This window comes from Oncorhynchus tshawytscha, unplaced genomic scaffold (assembly GCF_018296145.1).
Source record: "Oncorhynchus tshawytscha isolate Ot180627B unplaced genomic scaffold, Otsh_v2.0 Un_contig_1741_pilon_pilon, whole genome shotgun sequence".
Lineage (NCBI taxonomy): Eukaryota > Metazoa > Chordata > Actinopteri > Salmoniformes > Salmonidae > Oncorhynchus > Oncorhynchus tshawytscha.
Genome location: NW_024609808.1, coordinates 520,001 through 532,670, shown reverse-complemented (window position 1 = coordinate 532,670; position 12,670 = coordinate 520,001). Strand labels below are relative to the sequence as shown.

Sequence of the window (12,670 nt, the reverse complement as noted above, 5' to 3'; positions counted from 1 at the left end):
TCTCAAATTTGGACTCATCAGACGAAAGGACAGATTTCCTCCAGTCTAATGTCCATTGATTGTGTTTCGTGGCCCAAGCAAGTCTCTTCTTCTTATTGGTTTCCTTTAGTAGGGATTTCTTTGCAGTAATTAAACCATGAAGGCCTGATTCAGTCTCCTCTGAACAGTTAATATTGAGATGTGTCTGTTACTTGAAATCTGTGAAGGATTTATTTGGACTGCAATTTTTGAGGCCTGTAACTCTAATGAACTAATCCTCTGCAGCAGAGATAATTCTGGGTCTTCCTTTCCTGTGGCGGTCCTCATGACAGCCAGTTTCATCATAGCGCTTGATGGTTTTTGCGACTCCACTTGAAGAAAAAAATATTCTGGATTGATTGAACTTCATGTCTTATTTGAGCTGTTCTTGCCATAATATGATCTTGTTCTTTTACAAAATAGAGCTATCTTATGTATACCACTCCTACCTTGTCACAACACAACTGATTGGCTCAAATGTATTAAGAAGGAAAGATATTCCACAAATCAACACCTGTTCATTGAAATGCATTCCAAGTGACTACCTCATGAAGCTGGTTGAGAGAATGCCAAAATTGTGCAAAACTGTCAACAAGGCAAAGGGCGGCTACTTTGAAGAATCTGAAATCTAAAATATATTTTGGTTACCACATGATTCCATATGTGTTTTTCATAGTGTTGATGTCTTCACTATTATTCTACAATGTAGAAAATAGTCAAAATAAAGAAAACCCTGGAATGAGTAGATGTGTCTAAACTTTTGACTGGTACTGTATATTGGATTGTAATATTTTCCACCAGGTCCTCCAACCAGAGGAGGGGGTGGAATGGGCAACAACAAAAAAGACACAAAAAGGTGGGGATATTAAATGATGCAAGTAATGATGGGGCAACACTTTATTTTAAGTGTCTGTAAAAAACATTTATAATGCAGTTTGCTCACCATTTATAATCATTACTCCATTTGTACATTTTAGTAAACTAGTTACTCACACACACACACACACACACACACACACACACACACACACACACACACACACACACACACACACACACACACACACACACACACACACACACACACACACACACACACACTCACTTAACACAGGAGTGATGGTTGCTGATAATGGGCCTCTGTACGCCTATGTAAATATTCCATTACAAATCAGCTGTTTCCAGCTGCAATAGTAATTTACAATATTAACTATGTCTATACTGTATTTCTGTTATTTTAATGGACAAAAAACGTGCTTTTCTTTCAAAAACAAGGACATTTCTAAGTGGCCCCAAACTTTTGAAATGTAGTGTAAGGTGAGTGCTAATGCTACAAATGCTAATTTGACACAAACAGAAATGTTACACAATATGGTTTAAACGGTATACGCAAAATAGAAAGGTGCATAAACAGCGTAATTTACCGTCTTGTGTTGCCAAACAAAGTTAATAATTTTGTTATTTTATTTTCTGTGGGAAGACTGTAGAGGGGACTAGAGATTTTCTGTGTCAGCCTATAGTCTGGAGCCTTCCTTGGAGGTTGTTAGGGGCTCCGGTCGGTGTCTCAGCTAGCTTTCCTTTGATGTAAAATTAATCGTAGCGACAGGGGAAGAGGCAAGGGCAACGGGCCCTATTCTGAGAAATCAGGGGTGGACGAGAGGGGGATCACAGCTTTCTGTTTGGAGTCTTCATCTGTGAGGGAGAAGATGACACTGACATAACAAGGCTTTTCAGTAAGCGGTTGTTTCTGGGGTGTTTCATCAGCCACTGCTCTGGCAGGATAAGACAGGGCCAGGCCCCAGAGGACCACCAGTCCACTTTGGTCTATCCTGGTCCCCCCCTATTCTCATAGAGCAGAGCAAGGAGCCATGCTGAAGAAGAAGCCTTGGGGACACCAGTGGTGATTTCAGAGCATGATGGGAGCAGGGTGCAAGAAGGAGGGACCGATCTGGGCTTACAACGAACAATATGAATCAATGCTCTGTGTGTATCTTTGTGTGTGCACGCGCACATTTGTGTTTGTAGACTATTTGTGTGTGTCAAGACTGTGTGTGTGTGTAGACTATGTGTGTATGTATAGACTATGTGTGTGTGAAGACAATTTGTGTGTGTGTGTGTATGTGTGTGTGTGTGTACTATTTGAGTACGCAAGCAAGAGAGAGCATTCATTATTAACGATGGTAAACACTAGATAGTGGGTCTAATGATTTTGTGTTGACCTCCCTTTATTAATGACTGATCCTGTATAATGAGTATAGGGGAAGTACAAAAGCCCTCTGTTCAGTATTTATCAGTTTATTCTGCTAACTTGGATCAAAGCTGATCGCTAGACCCATTGGCAAGCAAGGGCTATAAAAATAGCAAATCTTTTACATTTACTAGCTGAGTAAGTATTTATATTTCGTGTGTTTAAATGTATTGACTGAAATGAGTCAGAATATCTTAGCCATGCAAATTCTCTCTCAATACATTTCTTGGAACAAGAAAGAAAATCGTACTTGCAAAAACAAGTTTAGACACAAAGGATCCCTAATTCTCAGTCTGGATGGAGACAAGCAGAACGTTTATTCGGCACCAAGCGGTTTGAAACAGGCAGAGGCTACCTGGAGTTGTTGGGAGGGGGATCAATCAATCAATTACTGGACTTTATCCCTAACCCCTAACCACAGACCCAATACTTGATGTCCAATTTGTGTCTTCATCCAAGAAATGCACAATCCACACTTTTCTCCCCCAGCTCTCCTGATAGCTAGATTTAATCTTGGCCATGTCACTCTTGGCAGTGCCCCCGGCCCTCCTCCTTATCGATCGGACAGGGGCGAACAGGGTGGGGTGAGGAGAGGTGATTGGTATCGAGCTGGATGTGGGTGCCACCGGGGTCAATGAGATGCACCCAATAAAGATTTCACACTGCATTAATACGGTCACACCCTCCCATACAACTCCTCCTTGAGCACGACATGAGAATAATGGCCTCTCAATGGAAGGTTGATGCACATGGTCCTCTGTATACATCCACTCTATTTTCTATGAATAAAACAGTAATGTAGTAAAATTAACAATTGAAGGAAACCAGTAAACAGCAGTCATCTCTGGAGGTGGCAAAGGTATAGTTTGGAGTATATGGAGTTGATTCTATTGGTTTTATTGGAGTATTTGGAGTTGATTCTATTGGTTTTACTGGACTATTTGGAGTTGATTCTATTGGAGTATTTGGAGTTGATTCTATTTGTTTTATTGGAGTATTTGGAGTTGATTTTATTAGTTTTACTGGACTATTTGGAGTTGATTCTATTGGAGTATTTGGAGTTGATTCTATTGGTTTTATGTGGGGTATTTGGAGTTGATTCTATTGGTTTTATGTGGGGTATTTGGAGTTGATTCTATTGGTTTTATTGGAGTATTTGGAGTTGATTCTATTGGTTTTATTGGAGTATTTGGAGTTGATTCTATTGGTTTTATTGGAGTATTTGGAGTTGATTCTATTGGTTTTATTGGAGTATTTGGAGTTGATTCTATTTGGTTATTGGAGGAGTTGATTCTATTTGGAGTTGATTCTATTGGTTTTATTGGAGTTTGGAGTTGATTCTATTTGGTTGATTCTATTGGTTTTATTGGAGTATTTGATTCTAGTTGATTCTATTGGTTTTATTGGAGTATTTGGAGTTGATTCTATTGGTTTTATTGGAGGAGTTGATTCTATTGTTGATTCTGTTGGTTTTATTGGAGTATTTGGAGTTGATTCTATTGGTTTTATTGGAGTATTTGGAGTTGATTCTATTGGTTTTATTGGGTTTTGGATTGATTCTTTATTGGTTTTATTGGAGTATTTGGAGTTGATTCTATTGGTTTTATTGGAGTAGTTTTCTATTGGATTGGATTTTGGAGTTGATTCTATTGGTTTTATTGGAGTATTTGGAGTTGATTCTATTGGTTTTATTGGAGTATTTGGAGTTGATTCTATTGGTTTTATTGGAGTATTTGGAGTTGATTCTATTGGTTTTATGTGGGTTGATTCTATTGGTTTTATTGGAGTATTTGGAGTTGATTCTATTGGTTTTATTGGAGTATTTGGAGTTGATTCTATTGGTTTTATTGGAGTATTTGGAGTTGATTCTGTTGGTTTTATTGGAGTATTTGGAGTTGATTCTATTGGTTTTATGTGGGGTATTTCGAGTTGATTCTACTGGTTTTATTGGAGTATTTGGAGTTGATTCTATTGGTTTTATTGGAGTATTTGGAGTTGATTCTATTGGTTTTATTGGAGTATTTGGAGTTGATTCTATTGGTTTTATTGGAGTGGATTCTGTTGGTTTTATTGGAGTATTTGGAGTTGATTCTGTTGGTTTTATTTGGGCTGTGAAAGTTGTGCGTCGTAGTTCTAAAGGTGCTTGCTGTGAATCAGACATAAGCCATGCTATTGTGGAGACGCTTGCTCTACAGAGCAACCTCTGCCCGGGTCTCCCTGTGACCATCGCATGAACAACCTGTCTGCATGTTTTTGTCAATGAGCTAGTTGGATTTTAAGCCATAGAATAATACAGCAAACTCCGACGTTCACAATCTCCCCACACGTCGATAAATGTTGCATGGGACCGGCAATGCTCAGAAAACGATGGTGGAAAATTGCAAGAGTACGTTATAATACTTTTATTGCATCAAATGGTTGTTTTATGCAACAGAATAGAGGATTCTTATAACTATTGTGTGTGTGTTCTACTGAGGATGGACTTCTGGGAGTTAACACTGACAGGAGATTTATGATGTCTTTTGAGTGATAAAACCAAAAGAGACCACATTCCAGAGCATGAGTTAATGTTTCTGTTCTATACCAGGGAGACATGGCTCCAGTATGGAGTTGGGGAGCCAACTGGTCTCTACACAATGAAAACTGTTGACACAGCAGATACTGTCTGCTGTGAATTATAGGTATCTTTCATACGAATCTTAACCTTGTGACACATTCTATACATCTGTTGTTCGTCATGTAGGTTGAACGGGGTGTACCTTGGCTATAAAATACCTTTGTCTCGGGGCTGTCACGGCCATTGAATGAAGAGGACCACGGTGCAGCGTTGTGAGTGTACATATTCTTTTTATTAGAAAAGACGCCGACCAAAACAATAAACACTACAAAACAAACCGTGAAGCTAAAGGCTATGTGCCATAAACTAAGTCAACTTCCCACAAAGACAGGTGGGAAAAAGGGCTACCTAAGTATGGTTCTCAATCAGAGACAACGATAGACAGCTGTCCCTGATTGAGAACCCTACACGGCCAAACATAGAAATACAAATAATAGAACATAGAATACCCTGACCAAACCAAATAGAGACATAAAAAGGATCTCTAAGGTCAGGGCGTGATAGGGGTTCTCAACAAATCATCTGAGATTCATCGACCACCTCTCCTTATCGTAGAGCACTCAATCGATTCACTTTATATGTGTGCGTTGTATTGACTTGCTCCCTATTTAATAAGTGATTAAAGATTTAGTTTAAGTATAACTCTGACTTGTGTGATAAGTTTGTCTCTCCTCATTTGATAGTAAAGAAATTAACCACCAAAAAACTCAACTAGAACATTGGGACAACAGTCATGTGTCAGGGTTGGGTTTCACAACAGACCTCCCTTTCATGTCCACATTGTAAATGTTTTTTATGATCGCTCTCTGGTCATTTCAATTGACTAATGTCCTTGCCTGATGCTTTGATATAAATCACCTAGACAATTTAGAGTAGAACCACTTGACTATGCTGTTAAATGAAGCATTTTGTGAGTGATTCATCTTTACCGGTCTTAAATTGCTTTATGTAGGAGTCAATCTTTATTGCTCTGTATTAGCATAAAGTCTCAGATCTCTTCCAAAGCCCACCTTTCCCGCACCATCTATATGCTAGACGTTGTTCAAAATGTTGAAGGATAAAGAACAAGCAAATCATTTGTTCACCTACTGATCATTGTGCTGCGATGTTTGAAGCCTCTGCTCAGGCAAAGGTTATGTTGAGTTAAGGTTGAGTGAGTCAAGCACACCATCATTGCAGAGCAATGGGCAAATGCACACTAAACAACACTACAGTCATGATTTTCTCTCCTCATAAGGACCCTCTGACCTCATTCCTGCCTGAGGAAATATAGTGATGCGATCCACGTTCCAAACCAGTGAGTCATCCTGGGATCTTACTGAATAAAAAGGTCTAAATTCCAGTAAAACTAGTTGGTTCTAATGGTATCCACATCAAGCAAACGTCAATAGCACTGGGAGTGTTCATTTACTCCCCAAAGAACCCAAGTATTCGATATGGTGAACTCTCCTTTCAACTAACTCTTCAGCGCTTGCCTCACATGAATCATGCGCTGGGTACTTATTATTTTGAAGAATTCCTGAAATTGAATGACAAATGTTACATTTTAAACTGGTTTCACACTGTAATTTGAGCCCAATACACAGTTTAACATTGTGTCCTTGATAATATCCATTCTGTATAAATGTGTATAAAGGAACGTTGCATGTAGTTCATAGAGAATCTATAAATAAGTCCTAAGTGCCAGAACACATAAGGGTTTTCTCAATAACATCCTCTACTGTGAGTGACATATTCACATTGATCAGAGAAATACAATTCCAAAGACACAACCATGACAGCTCAGATGTCCTCCTGGGAACTGCCAGTAGAATCTTCATTGTGTATGACAGAAACGATTTGGTGAGATGAGATCCAATTTCCATTTGCTTCTGGAGAAAGATAATATCCAATAGGACTATACAATGTTGATGCTATTTTTCATGCAGTGGCCTAAAAAGCAGCATTTGTAAAATGTTTTCATTCGTTTATGTAAAAGAGAACAGAAGGCAATATCACTTTTTCAACTAAAGTGCTTGAAGCAAAACTAATCCTTTGATCAAAATTGCTGCTGCAAGTATGAAATCAAACTACTTTCAAAACAAACTGGATTAGCTTGGGGAGCCAACACAAGTCTTCAGGTAACATTACTAATCACTGAATCACCTTTGATATGAACTTTGAGACTTGTATTGACTCCCCAAGATAGTTCCTAGAGTGTAGCGCAACAGGCTAACAGTTTCATCGCATTTTCATTAAACTGATAAGCAAAAACACTCAAATCTAATGCTGATTGCTCCCAAAGGTCATTAAAGGTCATAGGATATACAGTATATGGCGTAGATAGTAGCTGGTAGCTATTGTTTGTGACACACTGAAATAAATAAAAATTGGTCTATGAGGTAAAACGTAATAATTCAACTTCAAGAAACTCACCGTCTACCCTATCCTTCTGTCCATCCCACACTGTCTGACCCTAGCAGTTCCCTGAATCTTCAGGAAGGTAATTGGTGTCAGCGGTGGGACTCACCTCTCTCCGCCTGCACGTAATAAGGGACTTCAGGTCACCACGGCAATATATCTCATCCAGCACCAAAAGAAGACTGCACTGGTCACATTTCCATTTTCACAAGCACATCGTAAAACCGTTTTTGGCTCCTCTTTCACTGATCGGGCACAAGAGCCATTTTTCACTTTGCGAGGCTGGTGTGGCGGCCGTATGGAACGGGGCCCTGGCTGCACTCTTGTTGGCTCTCCATGGTGTGCCTCACCTCTCAGAGTTTCAAGGTCAGCCAAGATGTATGAATTCCCCCCGTCCCTTTGTTGCTTTATGAAACTTTACAAACACATATTTTTAACCTAGTGGGTTCTCTAGAGCTAAATAAACTCACGGAATTTTCCCCCAGAAGAATTCCATTCTCCTACCACATCTTTAGCTTAATTTCATCAGCATATTATCAAATGTTATACCTAGTTGAAGTTGGAATCATTATTGGTGAAACTGCCATGTCCATTTGTGATGTCACAACAAGAAAAAAGTTACTGCCAATAACAAACAGTGTGTTTTCCCCTCTCAGACATCACTGCACATGTGATATAAGAGCTCTGATAGGTTGGAGGACGTCCTCAGGAAGTTGACACCATTTCTGTGTAAATCTATGGAAAGGGGTGAGAACCATGAGCCTCCTAGTATAGTTTAATCTAAAAAGGATAACTTCTTTTATTGTTTCACAATTTTTATTTTTATGAAAATTCCCTGAGGATGATCCTCTGCTTCCTCCTCTGAGGAGCCTCCACTGAGCTTACGTTCTGACGTTCTGACGAGACTTTAATGGGGGATATTTTCCGGCACACTGTAATACACTTCATATACTGTGCATCTACAAACTAACATCATCCCACCTGGAATGTCACAAACTAAAAGCATTTTAGACGGAGACATAAAAGTGGAAAAATGTAGATTTAAAGGGAATCCTGCAATTGGCACATCCATTTTTGGGCTTTTAAATGAATGATATTGATTCACGTCATGGGGGGGGATCATGTAGCCACTGCAAAGCCCATTTACTCTCCTCACTTCGTAGAACACCCTATCCATCTGGTTGACTTATGAAGAGACTGGGGTGCAAAACGCTCCTTTGTGCCTCATCCAATTTACTGAGATGCCACATTGCTGCATCCAAAGGGATGGAGCGTACAGTGATTTTTGTTTGTTTTGATGCACCTTTTGCACATCTACTGAAAACATTGGCTGGAGGCGATTCCAATGACTCTGCATAATAAAGACAGTCATTTTCAAACTGCAGTGTTTAAAGAGAGCGGAACCTAAGTGAGAAGCTGATTTATACAATCCTATTTGGATCCTACATCATTGCCAGCCACCTCCCTTTAGGCTTTACAAGTCTAACATCAAAATGACTAATCAGAGTAACACAAACACTGTAGCGTGATAACACTGACAACAATGCAACACTAATCACACTTCAAATCTCCCTAGAGAACATTAGTTGCATAACCTCATTGTTTATCTGATGCAGGAAACGTCTAGAGTACTTTGAAAGGGCCCCACTGTCACATGGCAGACCATGCAACAAAGTCACAAAATCGGATTTTGAACGTAACCTTAACCCTAACATTAACCACATTGCTAACCTTATGCTTAACCTAACCCTAATCTTAAATTAAGACCAAAAAGCTCATTTTTATTTTCATACATTTTTTACAATCTATAATTTTTTTGCGACTGGCCCACCTAGCGGAAACTGCTCAGCTCTGCCTCCAGGACATTATTCACCCCAATAAACGTAAATCTGCATTAAAATAAGGTCTTATTGACTAGATATATAGGCTATAGCACGTTCCCAGTGCTCAAAACACACCGTAATGGGAAACTCACCTCATCCACCACCAATTAGATGGGCGATGCCACGGCAGCCATCTGCTTAATATCTCATTCAAAAGATAGCACCCTACGACAGGTAATGTACTATTCACTGCCCTGGGATATTGGAGTCTCCTGAAATCACTGGGTAGAATGCCCCCTACTGCCACTTCCAGCATACTGTATATATATTTTTTCCTTTATTTAACTAGGCAAGTCAGTTAAGAACACATTCTTATTTATGACGGCCCAGGAACAGTGTGTTAACTGCCTTGTCCAGGGGCAGAATGACAGATTTTTACCTTGTCAGCTCGGGGATTCAATATAGCAACCTTTCAGTTACTGGCCCAATACGCTAACAACTAGGCTACCTGCCACCCCATATGGACTCACATCCAGGGACCGACCAGTACCAGTAGAAGCCAAAAAGCTTTAGAATGTAGATTGGTATGGGTGTTGGCAAACCCCATCAAGAGGGAGTGTTACCTGATTCTACATGTTTCGGATATGTTCTAATGGCACTACACTTTACCTTTGATGGGGTTAAGAGTCACTTCAAATGTTGGAACCTAAACCTGAAATAATGAATTTCTCCCACCAAACCATGGCTCAAATTGCCTTCTCCAGACCTTAATCATAGACCACTTGGCTGTGCCAGAGACACGGATCGAGGCCTTGGCATAGTGCATCGGGTAGGGCTGTGGGTAGAGGGAGGACTGCTCCCCAGAACGGCTTAGTGACTGCTATTTGGTTAGCATTCAACTGTGTTAAAAGGTTGATAATTCAGGAGATGGCTGGTTACATGGCTATCATTATTTCCTATTTTAATGTCTCATCTCTTACTGTGTTTTACAATGTTTAAATTAACTCAAAAATATGTTTGTGACAATTGAAATATTTTTGATGTATCCTTGAGCAAGGCACTTAACCCTAATTGCTCCTGCAAGTTGCTCTGGGTAAGAGCATCTGCTAAATGACTAAAATGTACGGGAAATGTAAACAAACAGTATCTTCACACTCTCCATAAGGTTGTTGCACATTACATGAAATAGGTGCAGGTATATTCAAGTGCATGCAATTCACTAGTCCCAATTGAAATGCACTTATTTGCTCTGGGTGTCTGGCATGCTCTGGTTTTGTACTCACATTCATGGAAGTCTTAAGCCAACAGCATATCAGGAGCCGCTTACAGAAAGGGAAGGAGAGTTAGAGAGGATATAATACAACAGGGACCTACCATGTCTAAAACCAGGTACTTATCCACCTTTAAAGTAGTTACTGATGGGAAGTCCTTTTTCTGTTTCAATAGTCCTCAAGGATCAATGTCCTGGATGTTCATACTGTTTTATTTGTATTTATTTGAATAATGATTTATTATTGATCCTTTATATTGTTCATACTGTTGATAGTATCTGGTCAGGTGGGGGGTTCCTGACTCCTGTACAGCAACTCTAGTCTGGTTCCTTTCAAGGGTTGTTCACGCCTACACTGTCACCCTCTGCTTGGTCCTTGGGGTCTATGCCTGCCTGGTTTGCTGATGTCATTTATTGGCCTATACATTTAATTTGATTTATTGGTTCTTTCAAATGATAGCCTATTAGTGAAGTTGTGGTGTGATGCACACCACAGGAAGGTCAGCCTTGTGTGAAGAATTAAAACGTTTCTCGGTTCAAATAGAGTGCTGTGTAAATACTTTGAATAAATATTACTGTAGGGCATTTTCAGGCAAACACACTCTACTGTTGTTGCTGCTGTGTTGACATCATCCACCCACTAGCTCCTCCTCCAATCAGAGAGCTCATCGGAGGATGTTGATCGTTGCATCAGCATCATTTCTCGCATCCTCACGGCGTAGGCACTACGCAGGGTGAGTGGGAGAGAGGGAGCTACAGAGAGAGAGAGAGAGGGAGAGAAGTGAGAGAGAAAGAGAAGCCATTACGGAGATTCCACACAGAGAATCGTCAGACGGCAGAGAAAGCATCCCAGCTTTGCATGTAGGTCGACCGAACGCCTCGCCAAAACCACTCGAGGAGAGAATCTGAGCAGGAAAGGCTGATCACGAAAATCCAAACGTGATAGATATTAAACCAGGTATGGAGAGCCTGCTAGATAACCCAATGAAAGCCGTGCTGTATCTGAAGGAACTCACCACCATCGTGCAGAACCAGCAGAGCCTGATCCAGACGCAGCGCCAGCGTATCGACGAGCTCGAGCGGAAGGTGGAGGACCTCATTGGGGAAAACCGCCATCTGCGGGACCCCCATCAGTCCTATCACCACCACCACCACCCGTCTCCCCGCAGTACAAGCCCTCAGCCACCCGTCCACCTGCACCAGCATCCAGGGGGCAACAAAGCCGGGGTTCATCCTAGCCAGCAACCGCAGCAGGTCGCCTCTTTAACGGCACAGCCTCCGCAGCATCCTCCCCCTCCGACGCCTCCAGTTCACCATCCGCAGCAACTGCAGCTGGTGCCCACCTCCCCGCCGTCTCCAAAAGCGGGCCAGAGCAGCCCCGACTCAGCGGAGGAGGACAAGAAAAGCCCGGCGTGCTGCAAGTCCCTGGTCCCGCAAACACCTACGACTCTGTGCCGCTCCGTTGGACTTGCCAGGAAAGCAGAGTGAGTAGCCTTATGCAACATTATTGCCTAAATATTTTGCCCACATCTAGCTAGAATTCCATTAAGGCGAATTTCTTAGCTAGTCTACCTGTCTCGTTTGGCTAGCTAGCCCACGTTACAAACATAGCCCAACAAACATAACACGACCCAGTAAAGTTACTATTTTACTCGTTAAATTCCCGATAAATTGCATGATATGTTATATTGACAAACAGTGGGATCCTAACAAAGATGAGCGAAAATGTCTGTGTAAAATACATAATTCAAATAATGAGCTATATCGTATGCTCCAAAGAAATTGGGAAATTACATTATTTTATATTAGTGAATACATTTGCTTAGATTAAAAATCATTTTGTTTAGCAAGTAATATTTATTTTCTCAAAAAGGTAGTTGGTCAAAGTTACCCACATCCCAGTTTTCAATACCTCACTAGTTTGCTGTAGGCTACCTGCACCAAAATGCCAGTCTTTTTCCTTTTTAAATTGGGAGACAATTTGTTTTCAGCACTTTTATTTCCATGACTCTCTTGTATCGATGCGGCAGCAATATGTTTGGAACATGGAATCACATCATCATGAGAATGGTGAGAATCCTAAGTATCTGGATGTCCCTGGCAGCCCCCAGCCCTATATTGTTGCAGGAACATGGAATCACATCATCATGAGAATGGTGAGAATCCTAAGTATCTGGATGTCCCTGGCAGCTCCCAGCCCTATATTGTTGCAGGAACATGGAATCACATCATCATGAGAATGGTGAGAATCCTAAGTATCTGGATGTCCCTGGCAGCCCCCAGCCCTATATTGT

At 40.8% G+C, this 12,670-nt stretch overlaps 1 protein-coding gene across 5 annotated transcripts in view; it reads left to right on the top strand.

Annotated features, from left to right (window-relative positions):
• The first annotated feature begins 11,089 nt into the window (after window positions 1-11,089).
• The window catches only part of iqsec3a (IQ motif and Sec7 domain ArfGEF 3a), a 193,652-nt gene continuing 192,071 nt past the window's right edge, over window positions 11,090-12,670 (top strand). For 4 of the 5 annotated variants that reach the window (XM_042318541.1, XM_042318542.1, XM_042318543.1 and 1 more), the window contains exon 1: window positions 11,090-11,860. In XM_042318541.1, coding sequence (XP_042174475.1) covers window positions 11,337-11,860 — 524 coding nt within the window. In that variant the 5' untranslated portion in view covers window positions 11,090-11,336. The remainder of the gene's footprint in view (window positions 11,861-12,670) is intronic. The other variant, XM_042318545.1, reaches the window with a different exon arrangement.